General features: G+C 35.3%; 1 protein-coding gene across 4 annotated transcripts in view; it reads right to left on the reverse strand.

Annotated features, from left to right (window-relative positions):
• Positions 1 to 22,952, reverse strand: part of NOL4 (nucleolar protein 4) — a 427,624-nt gene that overhangs the window by 158,801 nt on the left and 245,871 nt on the right. For all 4 annotated transcript variants that reach the window (XM_058277606.1, XM_058277605.1, XM_058277604.1 and 1 more), the window contains exon 6: positions 19,720 to 20,003. In XM_058277606.1, the coding sequence (XP_058133589.1) occupies positions 19,720 to 20,003 (284 nt within the window). The remainder of the gene's footprint in view (positions 1 to 19,719; positions 20,004 to 22,952) is intronic.

Below are 22,952 nucleotides of genomic sequence, written 5' to 3' on the forward strand. Positions count from 1 at the left end.
TATAGAAAACACATGCCTCTGTCCCTAAACTTCTGCAGAGGATGCTTCTTTTTCCTCAACATATGTGAAAACTGGCCCTCCCCTAGGACTACTGACTGCCTCATTTATGGACTTTTCTATTTTTCCAGCACATTTGTCCAAAGCCTACCTACATATTGCCAAAGCCCAAATATTGGGTTGCTATATATTAGAGTCACATTTCCCCTTCCAGCACTTTATTCTCAAACTATTTTGTGAAAACACCTCTTCCTTTGAAGTCAATATTTTCTCACTGTACAGCCAACTATTACCTATTGTTTACTTCCTTATACTCAAGTAAGCATTTATCACTTGGCCAATAGTATTTCTTTCTATACCAAATATCGTCATTGTCTTTGGTAATTTCTGTGTCCTTAAAGAAGACCCTATCATCATCCGGGCACATAATTCCTTGTACTTCTCAATTTAAGTGACATCCATTTTTATGCCATTTCTGCCCCTCACACTTAAGACCATATCCCTAATCAAAAACGAATTGCTTCTTTTGGAATATAAACCCCCAATTTTCCATTCTCTGATTATACTTACTGTCATTACAACTTTTGATTCTCTTACTCCCACTTGTCCTGTTAGATGTCTTCAAGAAGGTTTCCAATTATTTTACTCAAATTTCTTCAAATCTACCAGCCCTTTCCTGTTTTCATTATCTTACCATCCTGACAAATTAGTCTTAACTTTAAATATCTGCATAAATATTCACAAATAATCTAGCCCTCTACCTTCAGCCAAACCCAGTCTAGGAAACACCAACCTTCTATCAGTCTAATCATTCAATGGGCCTAGCTCACATTCTGGAGAATTTTACACAATTCAGAGATATGGTGTCACCAGAGAATTGCAATTGCTTTCATGCTGCCCAGTCAGTCCATCTTCTGAGTTCCCCTACTTAGCTATCTATTACAATTCTTATATCAATAACATAACTTTATCAGCTTAAGTTCCCTATCTCATAAACTGACTTCACTCTCCTCTTACTTCACAGATAAAATTCCTGAAAACTCTGCCTCCCTATCTCCATAGAGAACCCATTTCCTCTGCATCCATTCTTCTCTTATCCCTATTCAGGATTTCACTCTGACCTTTACAATCTCTTTACCTATTTGCTGCCTGGTCTTGCCCAACTTTAATCTACACAACTTCAAGAGTACTTCTCAAAATATAAACCTTATCCCTCTGCTTTTAATATTTCAGTCATCCACTCCCTTCAGAGAAAAACCCAATCTTCCTACAATGATTAGCCTGTGATCTGTCAAGCCTTTTACTGTGTTTCAACGGTAACCTCTCGCTTCCTCATTCTAAGAAGACTGTAGTCCAGCTATACTGACATAGTTCCATTATTCTCTTCTGGCTATGTCCTCTTGCTCCTCTATTCTTTATATATGCTACTCCTTATCCTTGAATGGACTTCACCACCTTTCTTTGTCACCTGGTGAACTACCACTACTTATCATTCAAGATTGTCCACCAGGAAGTCGTCATGAATCTCCATCTGCCCTTCTCAAATGGGCTAGGTATCTCTCTGTGCAGTCCTGTATCACTCTGAATGCTACTGCCACAACATTAATACATTTTCTCTTAATGATCTCTTTACTTGTCTGCCTCCCCTGTAAACTGGAGTGCCTTATGAAAAAATCAATGACACCTTTGATTGCCAGCATGAAAGTGAATGTTCATTGAATAACTAATGATGGCAATTTTTATATGAGCAAAACTTTCATCTGTTTTTACCAATATACTGACGCCCTATTATTTTTAAATGGTCCACAATTCTTGAACATCTCATGTAAAAAACCCACCTGAGTGGGACTTTCTTCATAAATTATTGCATATTTGTATTTCAAATTACAGTGTGCTTCAAAAACAAAGCTCAAAATAGTATATTAAATAAAGAGTTCTTCTGTACTCTTCAGGAATCATTCTTTTCCCAGCCATTAAATTATGTTGTGTACTTGGGTTCTCTGGAAGACAACTATTAATCCTATCCTATTATTTTAAAAGTTGAAACCATGAGTATTTTTATTGACAATTAGGGGTTGTAGTGAGTGTTAGTCTTTTATTGTAGGAAGAGGAGTAGGTGCAGGAAAAATGAACCAATGTAACAGAATTCCCATGAACTAATTATTCTAGCTCTGTGTGTTTAACACAGCAGCCACTAGTCCCATGTCACTATTTAAGTATAAATTAATTAAACTTATATCAATTAAAAATTTAGTTCCTTAATAGTTCTAGCCACATTTCACATAGTCACATGTGGCTCATGGTTACCATATTGGACAATGCAGAACATTTCCATCATTGCAGAAAATTCTATTCGAGAGTGCTGTGTTTAAACTAAGTTCTATACCATACATGGATAGTATGGCCTCATAAAATGAGACAAAATTAAGTCCTAGGTTTTTGTGCTTTAGATACATCTGCAAGTAAAACTAATAAAATCATTTTGTAAAATTAGTAGTGTCATCTCTAATTGTATACAGCCAAATTCTTCAAGCAGGTATCTGTAAGAAATTTATGGAAAGTACCTGACATTACAGATTCAGAGGTTAATTTTCCCATCAGTCTATGCATAAATCTTCTATAAATGTTAATAGGAGAGTGTTAATGATAGATACTTTGAGATCAACACAAGAATAGTTGCAGCACTATAGAAATTTATTTTCTCTCCATTCTGACCTACTTAATTTGAAATTGTGCTTGGCATTTATATTATGTTAAGTACTCATTTATACTTAAATAAAAATCCCTTTTTAATGTTTTAAATCCAAATCTATTCTTCTTCTATTATCTGAAATTCAGGATAGTATAGAATGAATTGAGACAGTTCCCTAAAAATATGCCCAATAGTTAAATAATTATACTTATTAATTATTATTGATCTGATTTGTTAATGTTCTGGTTTTCTTTCCTTATAAATGAATGGGATTACCCCTAGGAAACGACCTCTAGGAAACAATGCTTCTTCATTACACAATAGGGATCCCCAAAAGTGATGAAGGGAAATGCTGCTTTTCTTAGAAGTTCAGTTTTGACTTAGTTCTCTGTAACCCATCTATCTAGAGCATGGTCATTCACCAACTTAAACATAAGAGATACAAAAATGCTCATAGGAAAGAAAAATAAATTATTTCCAAATGAATGAAAGAAAAAACTATAACGAAAAATTAGGGGGGAAGGGAAGGTCATCTTAATAGTAATGTGTATGAATGAAAATAAAAAATCCCTGTGCACTGGTGACGAATATAGCTCTGAAGATATATTTTTTCTTTCTTTTAATAAAATGGTATGAGAAGATTATATTGGTGTTCCTTTTAATTTTACATTGCAGTCTCCTCTTTTCTTCTTTCTTTCAGAGTTTTCTTTTTTATTCCTGTGATCAAACATTTGTAGATGGGGTGACTTCCCATGACATATACACATAGAAAAGGGATACTTTATATTCCTCATACTAGGCCTGCTTCTGTAACATCAGTTTTTCAAAGGTCCTGGAAATAGTCAAAAATTTACTTAATTTTACCTATTAAGAGTTGGCATGCCAGGTTAATAGTTCTTCCTTCCAATGTAAATAATGGGAAAGAGATTAGCTCACCCCTCTTCTAATGTATATGAAAAATGTCTTTTCACCACAAACTATTCTTAGCATTATATACACCTTGAGATCAGGAGTAACTTAAAAAGGGAGAAAATGTGGATAACAGACAGAAGAATAGCATGGGTGGGCAGAAAAGGAGCAATTTTCCAGAATATTTTAAAATATAATACAATATAATACAATATAATACTATATAATATTATATAATACTATATAATGCAATATAATATAATATAAATGATATAATATAATCTATTATTATAATAATATATTATACAATACATAATTATAATATATAAATCTATTATATAATACATAGGGAAAAATCTAATTTCATATTGTAAAATCCTGAAGACATTGACTTGAAAAAGAGAAAAATATATATGAACGAGACAAGCCCATGGATAATATTACACATCACCTTTCAAACATACCACGCTTAAGGAACTAATGTTTCATTAATGAGGGACAATGAAAAATGTCTGAAGGTTTAAAATCTCCATATGACAAGTGCTCTGTAAATGTTCATTTGCTTGCCAATTGAACAAATGAATGGGAGATGGGTTGCAGAGGATCTGTAGGGAGAAAACTTCCATAAATTTACTGGAACATATAGTACAATACCTAACCTGTATTAGGCCTTCAACAAATAATAATTCTCCTTCTCACCCTTTTCTTCCCTTTCCATAACCTTCACTTGTATTTTTCATCAAAGTAGACTTCAAGTTGCTGAGTGGAATTTAAAGGAATATGTACAAAGAGGACAAGAAAAGTTTTCTGGGAATGCTTGCTGTGATGGTTAGGCTAATGTGCCAACTCAGTCAGGTAATGGTACATTGATGTTTCGTCAAGCAAGCACTGAGCTAATTGTAATAAAAGGGCATTTCATGGATTTTAATCATCAGTGAGTTGACTGCAGAGACAGCTAGTTACATGTACAATCAACTGAGGAGATGGCCATCAGCAATGAGCGATGTCTTATCCAATCAGTTGAAGGTCTTAAAAGGAGAAGTGATTTCAGCATTCAGAGAGAGAATCCCCATCTCTACTTCAGAGGCCCAGTGTCTCCTGGGAAACTCAATGAGGACCTTCATCTGAGTCTCTGACTTGCAGCATGTTCTATGGAATTTGGACTTGTGCATCTCCACAGTTGCATGAGACAATTTTATAAAAGCTCATATTATTTACAGATATCTCCTGTCAGTTCTGTTTCCCTAGAGAACCCTGACTAACACAGTCTGGTACTGGGAGTGGTTTTTGAGAAACAGAATCTTAAAAATGTGATTTCTGAAATGGTTTTTGTGTGTGTGTGTGTGTGTGATTGGCTCTCTACTTTGCTAGATTTGAGGGCACTAATGACTCTATTTCCAATAATCAAGAGGGAGACATTGACAGTCCATGGCATGAGTTGGTGCTAGAGATACACAAAGTATCACTACTGAATACAACTACTTCCCTGCTTATAAAAAGCAAGGATCTTTGTGAAAATGTTTTTACCACCTTAATAGAGTTTTGTAGATTTAAAAGGTACAATGATGTTGGTGGGCTGTTCTGAATTATGCTGGACACAGTTACAAATAAAAACGGGGGGGGGGGGGGGATGAGCTAAAGGCTTCAAATTTGCAACATATGCACCAAATGAATAATGTGAAAATTTCTATGTGTACTCTGAAAGGAAATCATTTGGTGCAGCTGCAGATTTGAGATCTCCGAAAACCAGATTCAGAGTCTCACTGTGCAAGTAGCAGAGTTACAATGGAAACTAAAATCTAAACCTTGCATAGTGTCTGCTGTTAAAGTGAGGGCACTAATTGGAAAGACATGGAATCCTGATGATTGGAAAGGAGACATATGAGTTGATGGTGATGGCAGTAGGAATATGAAACTCTAAATTCTGCTGAGACTTTGCTAGATAAATTCAGAGCGATGGTCTGCTCTGAAGAGACAGACTACCCAATATCAAGAGTGCACCACCCAATCTCCAGCCTGCCCCAAGGAATTCCAACTCTGCCCCACCCTGAGGATGCTGCAACTTAACTTCAAGCCTGCACTACCCAACCTCCAGTCTGCCCCAAGGAGTCCTGACCTCCTCCGCACCCTGTGAAGAGTACCACCCAACCACAAGCCAGCACTACCCAATCTCTAGCCTGCCCCAAGGAATCTCAACCTCCTCCCTGCCCTGAGAAAACCATCACACTTGCTAACATTCCCTCCAAAACCATAAAGTGGATTTTGTGCAATGGATTTTTTTAAAGTTGAAGAGACTACCTAGGGTAACTCCATCAAATGTCTCTAATACAGAGAATTTAAATAGGTAAGTCTTCCAGCACTTTTTTAAGAAACAAATTCAGACAGTGCTGTCTTTTTCTTTCATGTTAGTATATTTCTATAGTCATAGAGATTTTACATCTATTATCTTGAAGATGACACACCAAGAAATATATTATGGAATATAATGTCTCTTACCTAGGCAATTCTGCATGTGCATAAAATATGCTTATCGACTAGTTCTATTATAGAAATATTACAGGTAAACATTTATTGGTAATTTTCATAACTTCAGTAGAAGGGATGTTCCTGAGTAAGCTAAGACTAAATGCTGATAATTCTGAACCAGACAGGATTACCTTAAGGATGACAAATGGCATATATGCCCTACTTCCTTGCCCTATGCTAAGAACACAGCATCTAATGGATCATTTTCCCTACTGAGGCTGGGCATAATGTATCAGCAGGCTAAGCAGCTACTACCAGGTATTCATGACTGGAACAAAAAATGAAAACTATTTGCCATCTATAGTACAGAAATTATTTGATTGTTTTAATGACTAGTAGTATCTCTCAGCCCAGAAATTTAGATTAGAACCATAACAGCATTGAAAACTGGACAAGGCATCTGACATTTACCCTGAGTTTCCAGAAGTAGTCAAATTTCAAAAAGTTAATGTGGCCCTGTAGTTGACATGCCTGAAAGCTGGCAAAGAGCTGAAAGAGTAAAAAGCCAGGTAAAAATACCTATAAAACACAGCCTGCTCATTGGTAATTATAGAAGATTAATTCAATTCCAGAATTTGTTTAAAGCACATAATATATTCTACCATGACCTTGACAACTACAGAGAAAAACATTGTTTTGCCCTCCAGCCATTCACGTTCTAGTTATCAGGGAGTGAGGAGTTTGAGAAATAAGTGGGTTTTAAAATGCTAGTCCTTCTTTCCATAATTATTTATTATTCCTTAGACTTTGGGAAAATTCTAGTTGAACATGTCAGACTATCTTGATAAGAGAAAATAGGGAAGGAGTTGTTACCATAATTGGTTCAAAATCCCCAAATCCCCAGCATACTCTTGAAATTGGATGAGGGTCTCCCAAATTAAATCAAAGAATCCTGAAGGAATAAGACTCAAGACAGTGTGAGCACTTGACAATGTGTGTTCCTTCTCTAGGGAAGGACAACATCTCTATCTTTCATCTCAGGAAAAGGTTATCTAAAATACCTTAATACCAGAAATCTCCTCTGCAGAACTCATAGAATATTAATTTTTGTTTTCTCTACTCAGGAATAATGACAATGCTGTCATACAGAAGTTGTTGAAATTCAAAAGAAGTATGACTTTAAGATGTGGCCATTTGATGCTGAATTTATTTCCTAAAATAAGAAAATATAAATCTGAATTTTAAAATATAGCTAAAAACACAAGAGAAAGAATTTAAACTCTAAAATTTAAGGTAATTGTGGAAAAGTGATAATTTCATTCCAAAGGGAAATATACTGCTAAATTTTCTAAATTAGAACTGTGTGTGTGTCTCTCTCTCTCTATAAAAACATTTTGAAATATTTTGAAACTTACAGGACAGTTACAAAAATAATGCAAACTTCATACAGAGGACTCCAATATACCTCTATCTCCAAGTTACCCAGAGCCACCAATTTAACATTTTGCCACATTTGCCATATCATTCTATCAGGCCATTTTTATCAAAACGTGAGTGTAGTTTGTATACATCACTCTCCGTGAACCCTTACTATTGTGATGTATATTTCCTAAGAACAAGGATATTTACTTATGTAACCAACTTAAGGGCAATTCAACTTCAACAAATATTGTAATGTTGATATAAAGCATTGTCTATGTTCCATTTTTTCCCACATATCCCAATAATTTTCCTTAGGGCCTTATCTCCTCCAGTGCTAGAACCAATCCAAGATCATGCACTGCATATTTCAATATGCATATTTCAATATGCCCCTTTGGTCTCTCTTTTTTCTTTAATTGTGGGAACCTGTATATGACTTAAATTTTCACATCTCAATCTTTCCCAAGCATTTAATCCAATAGGATTAAACACATTCACTTTCCATTACTAAAACTTTCCTGTCTTCCCAAATAGAAACCCTACGCTCATTATGCATTAACTCCACATACGCCCTCATGCTAGCCTGTGACAACCTATATTCTAATTACTATCTCCATGAGCTTACATATTTTCCACTATTTTCTTTGCAGTTACTATGGGACTTAAATTTACCATCCTAAATTCCTAATACAAAATATAAATAATAAACTAATTTGTATTGAATCAATTAGACCAACCGGAAGATGGCAAAAGATATACAGTTTTAGCTAGTGTTATACATATAAGTAGAAAAAAGTCATGAAGACAATGACAAAGTTTGGGATCATCTGCCAGAAAGAAATTATATTCAGAGGTTATGGAAATTAGCAACATTTGCTGTGCCTAAGAAGTAGTGCTTGGGGATATTGCTCTCATCAGTTATTTTTAGAAAGAAATCAAGTATAGTATTAAATTGTACTCTAGTATACCAAAAATAATAACTACCATACAGTCACTAAGAATGACTAGATTAAAATTATTCTTATTGTTAAAGTATGCAAAAATATTTTGAAAGGAATTATAGTAGAGAGTAGTATTAAATTGTACTCTAGTATACTAAAAATAATAACTACCACACAGCCACTGGAATAACTCAATTAAAATTATTCTTATTGTTGATGTATATAAAAATATTTTGTCCTGAGGCCCCACCCTGATGAAGATGGTAGAGTGCAATGCTTCTGGGCTCCATCCCCCCAGAGAAGTTTGAGCAACTAGCAAGAACAGGCAGAAACATCTTTCTCAAAGCTCTGAAAAGCAGTTACAGGCTGCAGTAACAGGGTAAGCAGTCAATCCAGAAGAAGGCTACTTAGAAGTGGTAGGATCTCTTGCTCCCTGGCTGGCTGCTCCATCACCCCTCACTGGCTCAGTACAAAGCTGGCCTCTGCTCCCAGTGCAAATCCCTCATCCCTTTTCCAGAGGTAGCAGAGTAACCCTTGTGTATATTCTGGGAGTAGGGATGTCTTGTTCAATCTGTCTTGTGTCCAGTCTGAGGGATGAGCTGTCCCAGGACTTGTCCCACAGGCAGATGGCAGTTCACAGAACTCTCCTATAAGGCAAGATGTCAAGTTGTACTGCCTAGGACAAGGGATTGCTGGTTGCAGGACATACAGTGTAGTGCCTTGGACTGTGAGGTAACCATTTCATAATAGCACTAACTGGATACAAGCTTAAGGAACAGATGACTCAGAGTCCAAATTCTAAGGCATGGTCAGTATACCTAGAAGGCACTCTCATATACAACTAAATTTCCCTATTATAGTATGCTTATTAATATACCTATGCTTTTGGTCAGTATGTGAGTTCTTAATGGCAGAGCCCAGTACTGTTGTTATTGTTTTATTCTTCTTTGTTCTCCCAGGACCTACGACAGTGCCTAGCATATTTTAGGCACATTTGCTGAATATGTGCTGTTGTTTCTACCCTGCACAAGATCTGTGCCAAATTCTCTAAAGAACGGGAAACCAGATACTGCAAACATCAAATTGGAACAATGATGAGCTGGGATATCCACATAACAAACACTAAGGTAATATTGATCCAAAGGCCAATCCACTGCTCTTGGTTCTTAAAAGGCAATCTCATTATACCTAAAAACTTAAAAAGGATCTTTTGAAAACTGTACTATGTCCATTCACCATATCTAACAGTATTATGAAGCAATTATTAATATAAGTATGATTAAAATTTTACAAACATTAATTTGAGGTAACATCCACTTTTGTAAAAAATTTTAAAGAAAAGATTGAGCAAATGTCACATGTCATATTGGAGAAAATTGCTATTAATTTTGAGTGAAAATTGAAGGGTCTTGGGAACTGAGCCCAGAACCAAATAAGCAGTAACCAGAGAAACACATTAACCTTTAAAAAATAATCACTTTCCCACCATATTAATTATTTGAAACATTATTCTCCTGGAGAATTGCTTCAGAATATTTTGCCATATTAAGTAAAAATGCAGTGGAATCACACTTAAAGAAAAAGAAAACATTAAAAAGAAAAAAAATCAATGATACAGTATTTCTATGTCATGAATTTCCACCCATTATGTGTTTTTTTTTCCTATTCTCATTAACAAGTTTTAAACATATCTGTACCCAGATTTGTTTACCTTGACTTCTGTCTTTCTGAAAAGAAGTTCCCTTAACACTTCTTTCTGGGTCCTATTTTCTAAGCTCTTAATCATCAGTTCTACTCTCTTCTGAGCTCTAATGTTATGTCTTGTCCTCTAAAATTGTGGTCATATACAAGTGGAAAATAAATACTACCTGTATTAGTCTGCCAAAGGGGTGCAGGGAGTACCAGAAATTGGTTGGTTTTTCTAAAGGGTATTTAGTTGGGGTAGGAGCTTACAGATACCAGCCATAAAGCATAAGTTACTTTGCTCACCACAGTCTATTTTCACGGGTTGGAGCAAGATGGCGCTGACATCTGTGAGGGTTCAGGCTTCCTGGGTTCTTCCCTTCCAGGGTCTTGCTTCTCTCTGGGCTCAGCGTTCCTCTCTTCCTGGGGCTTGCTTTCCTTTCCTTTGTGAGCTTACTTCCCAGGGCTCCAGCTTAAGACTTCAGCATCAAACTCCAACGTCAAAAAACCCCAAACTCTGTCCTTTGCCATGCCTTTTATCTGTGAGTCCCTACCCCAATGTCCTAATGACATGGCCCAATTAAGGCCCTAATCATAACTTACACCCAGGTACAGACCAGATTACAAACATAAACCAATATCTATTTTTGGAATTCATAACCATATCAAACTGGTACACTACCTAAATTATTTTAATGAAATATTTTAATCTTTAGATTGCTTGATAAGATTCCCTGAAACTCTTCTGAGTATATTTTCAAAATAATAAGCAATCAGGCAGTGAAATAATCCAGATCAGCTATTCGTTTCAGGCATTTTTATTCATTGTTCATGTTTCAAAGTGCTTTATAATCATTTTTGTTTGATATTATTCATAATAACACTAAGATATATGTGGGTATTAAACACACAATGATCTAAGCTTCTCAGAGATTCTATATAATTAAGTTTTTATACTCCTCTAAGGTAGAACAGAGGCTGGCCTCAGAAAACTGGAGGAGGAAATTAGTAGTATCAATTTATAAAGCTATTCAGAAGTGATGGATCTGTCAAGGTCTATGAAAGTTGTACTGATTGAACAATACACAAGGTACGAACAGGCACTAAACTTTTAGTATAAACTTCACCTGACAGCCTTGGGGTAAATCAATCTTAATCCAAAGCCACCAAGAACCACAATTACTCTATAAGAAGTAGAATCCCTAAAACAAAATTCCAGATGCAGTCTTCTGCACAAAAACATGATTCAGCTTTCTCAGCCTCTATAACTGTTCCCAATCCAGTTTCCCATTAATTCTGCTAATTCTTCTGCCATGTGTTTTGGATTCAACTCCTAAGTTTAATTTCCCTAACCAGAGACTACATTTAGGCCTCTGCTACCTCTCCTGAGGACCTTCTCATTTAACTACTTGTATCAATTTTAAATGCCTTTCACTTTGCCTTCTAAAATGGTTTTCTTTCCCAATCCCCTCTTTATCTGGCTGCCTTGGTTTTCTCCTTGGGTTCTTCTTCCTCAACAAATGTTTCTGCCATTGCTTCTTTATCAGTTAATTCAGAAAAATAATATATTTTGACTCTCTTCTCTTCTCTATACATGCTTTTCTGGGGCGAGCTTATCAACAGCTTCAAGCAGCACCTCTGCTCTGACATATCTCAAATGCCTATCTCTCCAACCTGGGCCTTTCTTCAAACTGAAGAATTGATGCATATATCCTAATACCTATAAAACATGGATACTGCATAAGGCACCCTAAGCTTTAAATGTCAAACCTGTTTTTCCTTCAAATGTTTCTCATCCTGAATCTTGATGAATAAAACCATCAACCATTTAGGTGACTTAGTAAAATATCTTGGAGTCATTCTAGAGTTTTTCTTCTCTGCCCATTCCCACATTCTATAAATGTTCATTCATTTCCTTGAAAACTATTTGTCAGGAAACTACCCTATACCAGGTATTAAACCAGACTCTAGACATAAGCAAAGTTACATCATTCTTGTACTCCAACGGGGCATAGATAGGCAAGGAAGCTATTCATATTGTAGAACATGTGAAAGTTGCCCCCTGGAGTTGGCAGTATACACCTGTGGGACTGTTTATGTGGGTCTTGCAAGTAAAGTATTCTAAGAAGAAAAGGAATATTTCCAATTATTTTTACTCTGTCTCTGCTTTTTGTTCCTACTGCTATTGCTTCCAGCCATCATCATCTTCCTTTTGGATTGTCAAAATAACTCTCTAATACTTTTCTGTCCTTTGTCATAGTCTCTATCCTATTCAGTTCACCACACTGTTACCAGAATGATCGTTCTAAAATTCCAAGCTGTCCACAACCTCATAATGTTAAACTCTACCTATGAGATAAAATCCAATGTCCTTAAAATGGCCCACAAATCCCATCATGATGAATCCCCTTTATGCCTCTTCCCCACACATATTCTCTGCTGTGGCCATTTCAAGCTCCTTTCAAGCCTACATATCAGATATGTTCTCTTAAGGTTCTGTGCCTCAAAACGTGCTTAAACCTCTACCATAAATAATCTTTCTCATCTGATAATGCCTCCTCATCCTTCCACACTCATCTCTGGCATTGATCCTTCTGTAAAATCTACCTCAAGAATCATTATACAGGGAGTGGATGTGGCTCAAACAACTGATACCTGCTTCCCACATGGGAGGTTCCCAGTGCATTCTAACAAAAAACAACCAAAAATAAACAACAAACAAAACAAACAAACAAAAAAGCAACTTTTTTTTTTGCCAGTGTGGCTCAGTAGTTGAGCACTGGCTTCCCACATACAAAGTCCCAGATTTAATCCCCCACCCTGAGTATGTCAAAAAAAAAAAAAAGAATCATTTTATTCCCTTGGGTGCCCAACCTCAGTTCTTTCATTTCACCCTGCCCATATGTTCCTCATATTACCGATGGAATCAGATTGTAATCACAGGTTTAATATCTCTATCATTAGACAATGAGATTTTGAAATGTAGGAACATTATTTTTGTTTCAAACACAGTTCCTTGCTTGTAGGAGTCCCTCAGTAAATATTTGGTGAATAAATTAATTGTTGGTAAGCAGTTTATCTTGCATAATTATGTCAGGTTCTTTCTAAAACGTCACATTGTGAATCATATGTAGATCAAAATGGATAATAGCACCCTAGCCTATGAAACCAAGTCAACTTCCCTATCTACATTCCAGATCCTTCAGTATCTGTCATGAATACCTATCTGAAAAATGATAATCTTTCAATTCCTTTAAAGTTTAGGACTCACTTCCCCTAGGAAGCCCTTCTTTACTATTACTGCACTAGAAATACTCTTTCCTTACTTTGACCTCCCAGTGTTTTAACACAGGAATAGATATTTGCCCATACTTTCCCTAAGAAAATATCCTACATACATGTACCTTCTTTCCTAAAACTATATATGAAGGATCTTATGAATAAAGTCTATATGCTCTTTGAGTTGTCTGTGGTACCTAATCCACTGCTATGTGCATGATATTTAGTATAAAACCAGTTCCTCTGGAATCTGCTGTTCCCAACATGTTATCGAACTGCTCTCACAAATTCAGTTATTTTCTGCTTTCATCTTATTTGATTTTTCAGCATTGTCCATCAAACATGAACACTCTCTACTTATTGAAATGTGGATTCTGCTTAGCTTCCAAACACTATACAGTTATCCCTTCCACATTGCGACTTTCCCCATCATGGTTTTGATAGATCACTTGTTAGCATAAGGAATTAAACAGGAATGTAGGGAGAGTTTTGTGGAAGCTGCAGATGACACATGAAGGCCAGAAGATGACACATAAAAAGTTCAGAAACTCAGAAATACATAAAATATATTTGTAGTATTGTATAATATCACCTCTGATCAAATACTTAACCTAAATTTTGTAATAAAAATTTTTATAATAATAAGGTACTTTTTATGAGATCATAGAAGAAAAAGGAAAAATTCAGACATCTCCTCTGGTATGAAGGGAAGCCCAAAAAATTTTATGCAGATTTTCCAGATTGCAAGGGTGCCATGCCGCTAACCCTCGCAATGTGGAAGGGATAATTGTACCTTTCAAGCTACATCTCAGTCTGCTGTGGAAGCTGCTGTTCCTTTACTGAACTATTAAACATTTAGTTCCTTAGGGGTATTTACTTCTCCCCCAGGCCCAACTCTTTTGCTATCCCTCATTTTCAGGCCAAACAATCCCTACTATCCATATAACTCCACTTTAATAGAGGAAGGAAAGTACCTTCATTCTGTTTATTATGTTTAAGAATTTTGTTTGTTTCCTAGGCTGCTAGAAGCAGATACCATGAAATGGGTTGGCTTAATCAATGGGAATTTCTTTGCTTATGTTTGAGACCAGGAAAATGTCAAATGAAGACATCATCAGGGTGATGCTTTCTTCCCAATGACCCACTACCAGTGGTCCTTGGTTCCTCTGCCACCTGAGAAGGCACATGGCAGTGTCTGCTGGTCTCTCACTCCTCTTCTGGGCTTTGTTGCTTTCAGCTTTTTGCTTCCATGGATTTCTCTCTTTGTGTAAATTTCATTCTCTTATAAATGACTCCAGTAATAGGGTTAGGACCAATCCTGAATGAGGTGTGTCACAACTTAACTGAAGTAGCCTCATCAAAAGGTACTACTTAAAATGAGTTACACCTAGAAGATTAGATTAAGAACATGATTTTCTGGGGGTACATAAAGTTCCAACCACTACACTCTACCCTCTAGACATAAAAAATACATGTTCTTTCTATATGGTGTCATTCCATCACACCATCTCAAAAGCCTTAAATCACTTCAGAAACAATGTTTAGTGCCAAGTCTCATCAAAACTGTTTATGGATCTTCTGGAGAAGATGGCAGAGTAGGAAGTTCGAGGACTCAGTCCTTCCACCAAAACAACTATTAAACAGTCAGGAACTGTCTGAAACAACAGTATTGAAACTCCAGAGACCAGAAGAACACTGTACAACATCCAGGGAAGAGCAGGAGGAGTAGACTGATAAACTATGGTAAAGAACTATAAATTGGTCTCTTGGCTGTGACACCTACCATTGTCCATCCCCCACTATAGTGGCAGGCACAAAGGATCCAGTCCTGGGGCTAGCTGCTTATGACAGAAAGACATAAAAACCCTCTTTCCCAAGAACTGGGGAGGGCACAGCCGATCACTGATCACAGCTTTTGATTAGCAAACTCAGATTTTGGTTCCTGGCTCTAAGGGCAAGTATTGTTTCAACATGCTCTGAACAAAAGCAGCGGCAGTCAGTGTCTTAACTCCAAAGCAACTAACAAGCAAAAGCCCAGGATAAGACAGAGGCCCAGAGAGACAGAAAAAAGACCCTGTTCACTGCATTTGCCTTGGTAAGACATTCTTAATAGGAGGGCTGAAGTTCAAGAAAATCCGTCTTATCACCAGCTGGGCTACAAAACCAAGAAACAGATATCCCAGGGAGTAAATCCCAGGTTAACGATTTAAAATGTTAAAATTCACAGTTGCTATATAAAAGAGTACAAGACAAGCAAAGAAACAGGAAATGATGGTCCACCCAAGGGAAGAGGATAAAAATATAGAAAACATCAATGAAGAAGATGAGAATGTAGAAAAACCTAATAAAGCCATTATAAAAATGGTCTTAAAAATGCTATAAGAGGATGAAGGAAAGTAGAAAGAAAGAAGTAAAGGATATTAGGAAAACAATGAATAAGCAAAATGAGAATCTTAGTAAAGAGATAGAATTTTATAAAGGAATCAAATAGAACAAGTGGAATTGAAGGCCATAATAACCAAAATGAAAAATGCCCAGGAGGAGTTGAAGAGCAGACTGAAGCAGGCAGAAGAAACAATAATGGCACTTGAAGACAAGATACTTAAAATTATTCAAGCTGAACAGCAGAAAGAAAAAAGAAATCTTAAAAGTGAAAATAGCCAGCTACAGCTCTGAGACACCATCAGGGGCACAATATATGTAGTATGGAAATCTCAGAAAGAAAAGAGAGTGAGAACAGGTTAGAAGGAATCATGAAAGAAATAATGACAGAGAACTTCCCAAACTGAGTAAAAGATGTGAATGTGCACATTCAAGAAGGTCATAGAACACCTAACAGGATAAATATTAAGAAAAACATACCCTATCATATATTGCTTACACTCTCAAATGCAAAGGACAAGGAGAAAATTCTAAAAACTACAAGAGAAAAGCAATATGTTACATACAAGGGAGTCCCAATTAGATTGAATGTCAATTTCTCATGAGAAATCATGAAGGCAAGAAGGTAGTGGGTTAAAATACTTAAAAAGCTGAAAGAAAACAACTGTCAGTAAAGACTTTTTTATCCAGTAAGATTCTCTTTCAAAAATGAGGGAGAGATGAAGACATTTCCAGATGAGGGAGTTCATCACCACTAGGCCTTCCTGACAAGCCATGCCAAAGGGAGTCCTTCAGACTGAAACAAAAGCAGACTAAGCAGTGGTTCAAAGCAACATAAAGAAATAAAGTGTACATGGATCATGCTCCAGGAGTCACAAATTTCAAAAATTTCAAAAATATTGAAATCACACAATGTATATTTTCTGAACACATACAATGAAGCTAGAAATCAAGAAGAGAGAGACAAAGGGAAAATACACAAATACATGGAAATTAAACAACATTCTTAAATCAATTAATGTAATACACTAATTGTGTATTACATTAACAGAATGAAGGAAAATAGAAACACATGATTATTTCAATTAATGCAGAAAATGTATTTTACAGAATATAGCACCTTTCTTGATAAAACATTTAAAACAGTAGGAATAAAGGAAACTTACTCAATGTGATAAAAGGCATATATGAAAAGCTCATAGCTAACATCTACTTAATGGGGAAAGACTGAAATTCTTCTCTCAAAGGTCGGTAACAGGACAAGGATGCCCACTATCACTACTGTTAGTCAACACTATACTGGAAGTTCTTGCCAAAGTGACTAGGCAAGAAAAAAATACAAAAGGCATCCACATTGGAAAGGAAGAAGTTAAACTTATTTCCTGTTTGTATATATGATGTGCTCCTATATACAGAAAACCTGAAAAGTCTTCAACAAAACTCCTAGAGCTAATAAACGAATTCAGCAAAGTGGTGGGGTACAAGATCAATACCCCCAAATCATCAGTATTACTACAGAGAAGCAATCAACAATTGGATCATGAAATCAAGAAATAAATTCCATTCACACTAGCAACTAAATGAATAAAAAAATCTAGGAATAAATCTGATTTGGTTTGCAAAATCTACCAAAAGAAATACACCAGAAATGGGTTGAGTTTTACAAAGGGGATTTATTAATTTATTAACTTACAATTCCAAGACTTAGAAAAATGTCCAAATCAAGGCATTAAGTGAAGCTCTATTCCAAAAGACATGGCTACTGGAAATCCTAGACTCCTGTCACACGGTAGAGCACAATGGCAGTATCCGCTGTCTCTCTTTTCTCTTTATGGTCTCATTGCTTTCAGCTTCTGGCTTCCTCCAGCTTTCTCTCTGTTCCTGTGGTTCTCTCTGTCTCCTCCTGTGGCTCTCTCTGCTTCTGTGGTTTTCTCTCAACTGGGTTCCACTGATTTCAGCTTCTGACTTCCAGAAATCTAAAGGAGTTCATCTTTTTTCCAGTTTCTTGTAACATATTCATCATTTAATTTCTAAGGTTTCAATGGAAGTATCTTTAGCAACCATTTTTCTACCAATAGTCTCTTCAAAGCAAGGTGGGCCCTTTCTATTAAACAGCTCACAATTCTCCTAGCCTCTTAATACTGCCATTTCCACATTTTTGGTATTTGCAATAGCAGCAGCCCACTCTTAGTAACAAAATCTATTTTAGTTTCCTGGGGTACTAGAAACAGATAATATGAAATGAGTTGGCTTAAATAATGGGAATTTGTTTATGCTTGAGGCTGGGAAAATGTCCAAATGAAGTCATCCTGAAGGTGATATTTTCTTCCCAATGACTGGCTGCAGATGATCCTGGACTCCTCTTTCACATGCCAAGGCACATGGCATCTACTGGTCTCTCCCTTCTCTTCTGGGTTTCATTGTTCTCAGCTTCTTTCTTCTAAGTCTTTCTCTTTCTTTGTCTGAATTTCATTCTCTTAAAAGGACTCCAACAATAGGAGTAAGTCCCATCCTGAATGAGGTGGGTCACACCTTAACTGAAGTAGCCTTATAAAAATGTTCTATTTACAAAGGGTTTGCATTCACAGAAATGGATTAAATTTAAGAACATGATTTTATGAGGTGCATACAGTTCCAGACCACCAAAAATATATTTTAATAAACACAGTTCCTATAGTGAGATAGGGGATAAAGAAGAGAAGAGCACACCATTGGATTGGATAACAGGAAAAATATTCAAAAGGCAGAATAAAATGGAAGCTTCTATATGTTTAACCTTTATAAAGACACAGATATGTGGAAGTCAGGAAATTCTAAGGGTTAATTTATTCTGCAAAATATAACAGTGATTTAGATCACATAACAGAACAAAAAGTCATTTGTGTTTGTGTGGTTTGGTTTTAAACAGCTGAAGAGGATATTTGTACATTTACCACAGCAAAAGTTGTAGCAGCCTCCCTTGGGCAGAAGTGCTTAAGTGTTTGATAAAGTCTAGTGATTTGCTTAAAAGAGGATTAAAAAGATACACCCTAAGGCAAGTGAGAAAGATTTAAATAGAGCCAACTCAGGAAGTGCAGTGCCTCAGCAAATTCAGAAATTAATCCAGATTAAGAAATTTTTCTTTTAGGATTTATAGAAAAAGAGCAGTTCTACCACCCTTACTTGGAGGTGGGTAGACGTAGGAGTAGACTGTCAGTAAGTACGCGCCAAAATAAACATAAAATGTATATAACTTCAAAAATTATAGCACAAAATCATTATGCTTAGTTGTGTCAAACTAGTATAAATTTAAGGTTTTTTTTTAATAGATTAGAAATGGGGGAGGGGCTGTAATTCATTCTAATATAACGAATTCACAAATTTACTGAATATGTCTGAAACAACATGCTTCTTTCTTCTTTATAATACTGTTTATGAGAAATTACTTTTTCACCTAGTTACTTAATTCCAAAATTTTATCCAGGATACCAACACTCACAATTTTTCCATGTACATGGAGTAAATTACTGACCAAAGTCCCCATATTTTTCGAGCAAACTTGAGAATTTAATTGAAACTTTATTGCCAAAGTTTATCCTATGTAGGGAAAACTAGACACTGGTTTTATAGTCTTATTGTCTACTGAGACATATTTTCACAACTGAGTTCAATGAATTCCCACAGACAGATGAACAAGATTGTATTTGTTTATATAAATTACATTAAAAATCAATATTAAATTCTAGTGACTCCTTGTATAAAAACATACTGACAGGTTTGCCTAAGACATGTTTCTAATACATGGACAGATACTATATATCCATGGTTGTAATTTTCTTGGTAATGTACTATTGGGATTTGTTTAAAATATTTTTTGTTCATAATCTTCGTTTCCCATGTAAATATGTATTTCTTTGTAACCTTCATGAGCAACTCAAATATTCTCTGGAGAGTGTCATATGTTCTTACCTTGCTTCCATTTTCTCTTGCTTCTTGTTCCATCTTGAGGTCAGAAATTAGAAGATTCTTATATTTGTTTTTTCCATTACTGCTATGATCATCTATTCTGTATTCTGAAGTCAGCTGCGCTGAAAGGGGACTGTCACTCAGGTTCAAAGGCTGTTCATCCTGCTCCAGCCCAGTTTTGCCATCACTGTTAGAGTCTCCCATCTCCCTGCTCTGTGTTCCCCCCGAAGGAATTGAACTGTGCCCCAGAGTCTCATTGCCATTAAAGCTCTCTGCAGCAGAATCATCTGTTGGAAAGAAAACAGGTAATTTTAATTTTAATTAGTATGCTATTCAGTTTCCATTTCAACTAGTATTTATTGAGCTCCTAATATGTGCTTGGCATTATGCTATGTAATTTTATATATAATATAAAATTTGACATTTATAATAACTTTGTGAACCAGCCATTGCTATTTTGAGCCTAGCAGTCAATTTTAGACACAAGAAGTAAAATAACAGTGAGAAGATAAAATAGAAGAAACAATTCAATCTCAAATGCAATCTCAAAGAAAAGTAAATTTAAAGAGAACAAGAAAATTGTCAACTATTTTGCTCAAAGTTTTCAGTTTTCCAGCAAGTATACCCAGATTTGGTGAATATGCTCTGAAAGGAACATTCACATATACTCCTCTTGGGGGGTATATGTTGCTACTTATATTGGTGTATATGGAGACTGAAAAATATGTATCCCACTTCTGTGACTTTTAAACCCAAGGGGTTTAATCTTTGTGTGCTGGCAAAAAGTCATTTATCCAATGTCATTTATCCAACAGAAAGGATTGACTTAGTAAATGTTGGAATAGTTATAATAGTTAAAATATACTGCATTCACTCAATATCCTATTTTCAATATACAGGGAAATGTGAATCATGAAATATTAAATGGAAAACAGTGTGCCCAATATGTTCCCAACTGTGTGAAAGAAAATAGACAGAGGGAAAAGGCTGAACAGATACATTACAAAATGTTAATATTGATTTTCCGTTAACTGTGTGGCAATGGATTTTTAATGTTCTTAATTATCTATAAGTAAAATATATTATTTTTCTTATAAATATGCAATAGTAGAAAAAAGAAAACAAGGAAAATGAGTAGGAGTTAAAGAAACATTTTTGGCTTTAAAATAAAAAGCTTTGTTTAGAAAAAGTATATAAATAGTTTATTGACAGCAAAAAACAAAGGTTATATAAAATGATAAAATTTTATGTTTCAATCCATTATTTAATCTTTACTTATACTATAATAATTTACTAGTGATTTCAAAGACTTATGATAAACAAAGGTATTAAATTGTTTCCTTTAGTTAAAGGGTTTTAATGAAACCATATAAATGTGAGTGAGCAGAACTAATAACATTTAATACTTGTGATTTTTGTTTGATTTCTGCATATTCTCAAGTATGTTTTAGTTTAGGGGGCCAATTAAATATTTAATTCTTTCTAAACAATTAAATTCATGGAACTAATATTTAAATTCTGAAAGAAGTGATATAACACATTTATCCGTTCATTCTTAGTTAACATTTATCAACTACCTATTCTGTGGCCAACAGGGGATGAAATATTTGTCCTGTAGAGAATCTGCCTTCAATGAGTTCACTTAATTAAAAGAGACAGAAAAATAAAAGAGACAGAAAAATAAGAAAAATAAAGTGTAGAGCAAAAAGACTGTGATCCAATGTGAGGGTTATCAAGGCAGTGGCTACACTCTGTGGGGAGAGAGAAAGAATAGGCGTAATACGGGAGCAGTTTCGGGACACTGGAATTGTCCTGCTTGGACATTGCAATAATGGATACAGGCCATTATACATTTTATTCCATAACCTAGAAAATTTTGCAGGGCAGAATATAAATTATAATGTAAACTTTAGTCTGTTGTTAGTAGCAATGCTTGAATATGGGTTCATCAATTGTAACAAATGTACCACATTAATGAAAAATGTTGTTAATGTGGGAAAGTGTGGGAGAAGGACGGAGTAGGACATATATGGGAATCTCCTATATTTTTTAATGTAACATTTATGTAATCTAAAGCTTCTTTAAAAAGAAGGATTCCGAGAGAAGGTGACAACTGAGCTGAGTTCTGGAATGTGAGTAAGCCTCAACCAGGTGAAGAAGGAGAGAAAGGCATTTCCAACAGAGATGAGCATGAAAAGGGAGAAATAGGGGAGGTTTGGAATATCTTGTGTGTCAAGGAGTAAGGATTCTATCCTGTGATCAAATAGAAGCAATTTACATGTATGGTGGAAAGTGACATGGAAAAAATGTTTTAATAGATTACTCTGAAACTAATGAGGAGAATGGGTTGAATGGGGGCAAAACGGAAGGGAGACCAGTTAAGAGGTCTAAAAATATTCAAGCCAGCCCTATTAAAAATGCAAATTAAAGCAGCAGAAGTATAGAAAAGGGGAGAGGACAGCTGGAAAAGAGTTAGAGAATAGAATAGGTAGGCCTAGTAATGGCTAAATGTAGGGACAAGAAATAGACATGAATTTCAAGCCTCTTCCTCCAGCAAAAAACAAAACAAAACAAAACCCATTAGGTTTAATTTTCAGTAAAACAATAAATAATATTTTAAACAATCTTCTAAAACATGAACCAAGGAAAAAAGTTAAGAGGTATACATACGGCAGAATTATATTAAATCACTCTTTGTTATACTAAAAATTAATTTTATTATAGTTAAAATAAATTTCCATTTAAGAAAGAAAATTCTCCATGTGGAAAGAAAACATATCCAGGAGAATAAAGGAAACTGGTTGCAAATAATATGACATAGCACTTTCCGTAGCTATTAATTTCACAAATCAAAACTTTCTTTTAACAATTACCTATCTAGAGTTATAAATACAGAATTAAGGGAATGATTCATATATAAATAACTTGGAGATTTCTACATGTTCTTTTATGTCAATTCAAATCCTATGCTAAAGTATGAAAGGTCATTTCTGATTAAGTTATTTCTTTCCAAGAGAATCCAAAGAAAATCATAATGGACATACTCAAGTCCAATTGTTTAATTCGCCAAGAAAAATATTATTAAGCATGTAAGTACTAGATCCTTTAAAACAAAAATATACTAAACATGTCATATAAAAAAAAAGCTTATCAATATGTTAAAAGAATAAATAGTCCTAAAGATATATTACATTTTAAAACCAAATCTGTTGCATTTCATTATATATTTATTAGAG

This window comes from Dasypus novemcinctus, chromosome 16 (assembly GCF_030445035.2).
Source record: "Dasypus novemcinctus isolate mDasNov1 chromosome 16, mDasNov1.1.hap2, whole genome shotgun sequence".
Classification (NCBI taxonomy): Eukaryota; Metazoa; Chordata; class Mammalia; order Cingulata; family Dasypodidae; genus Dasypus; species Dasypus novemcinctus.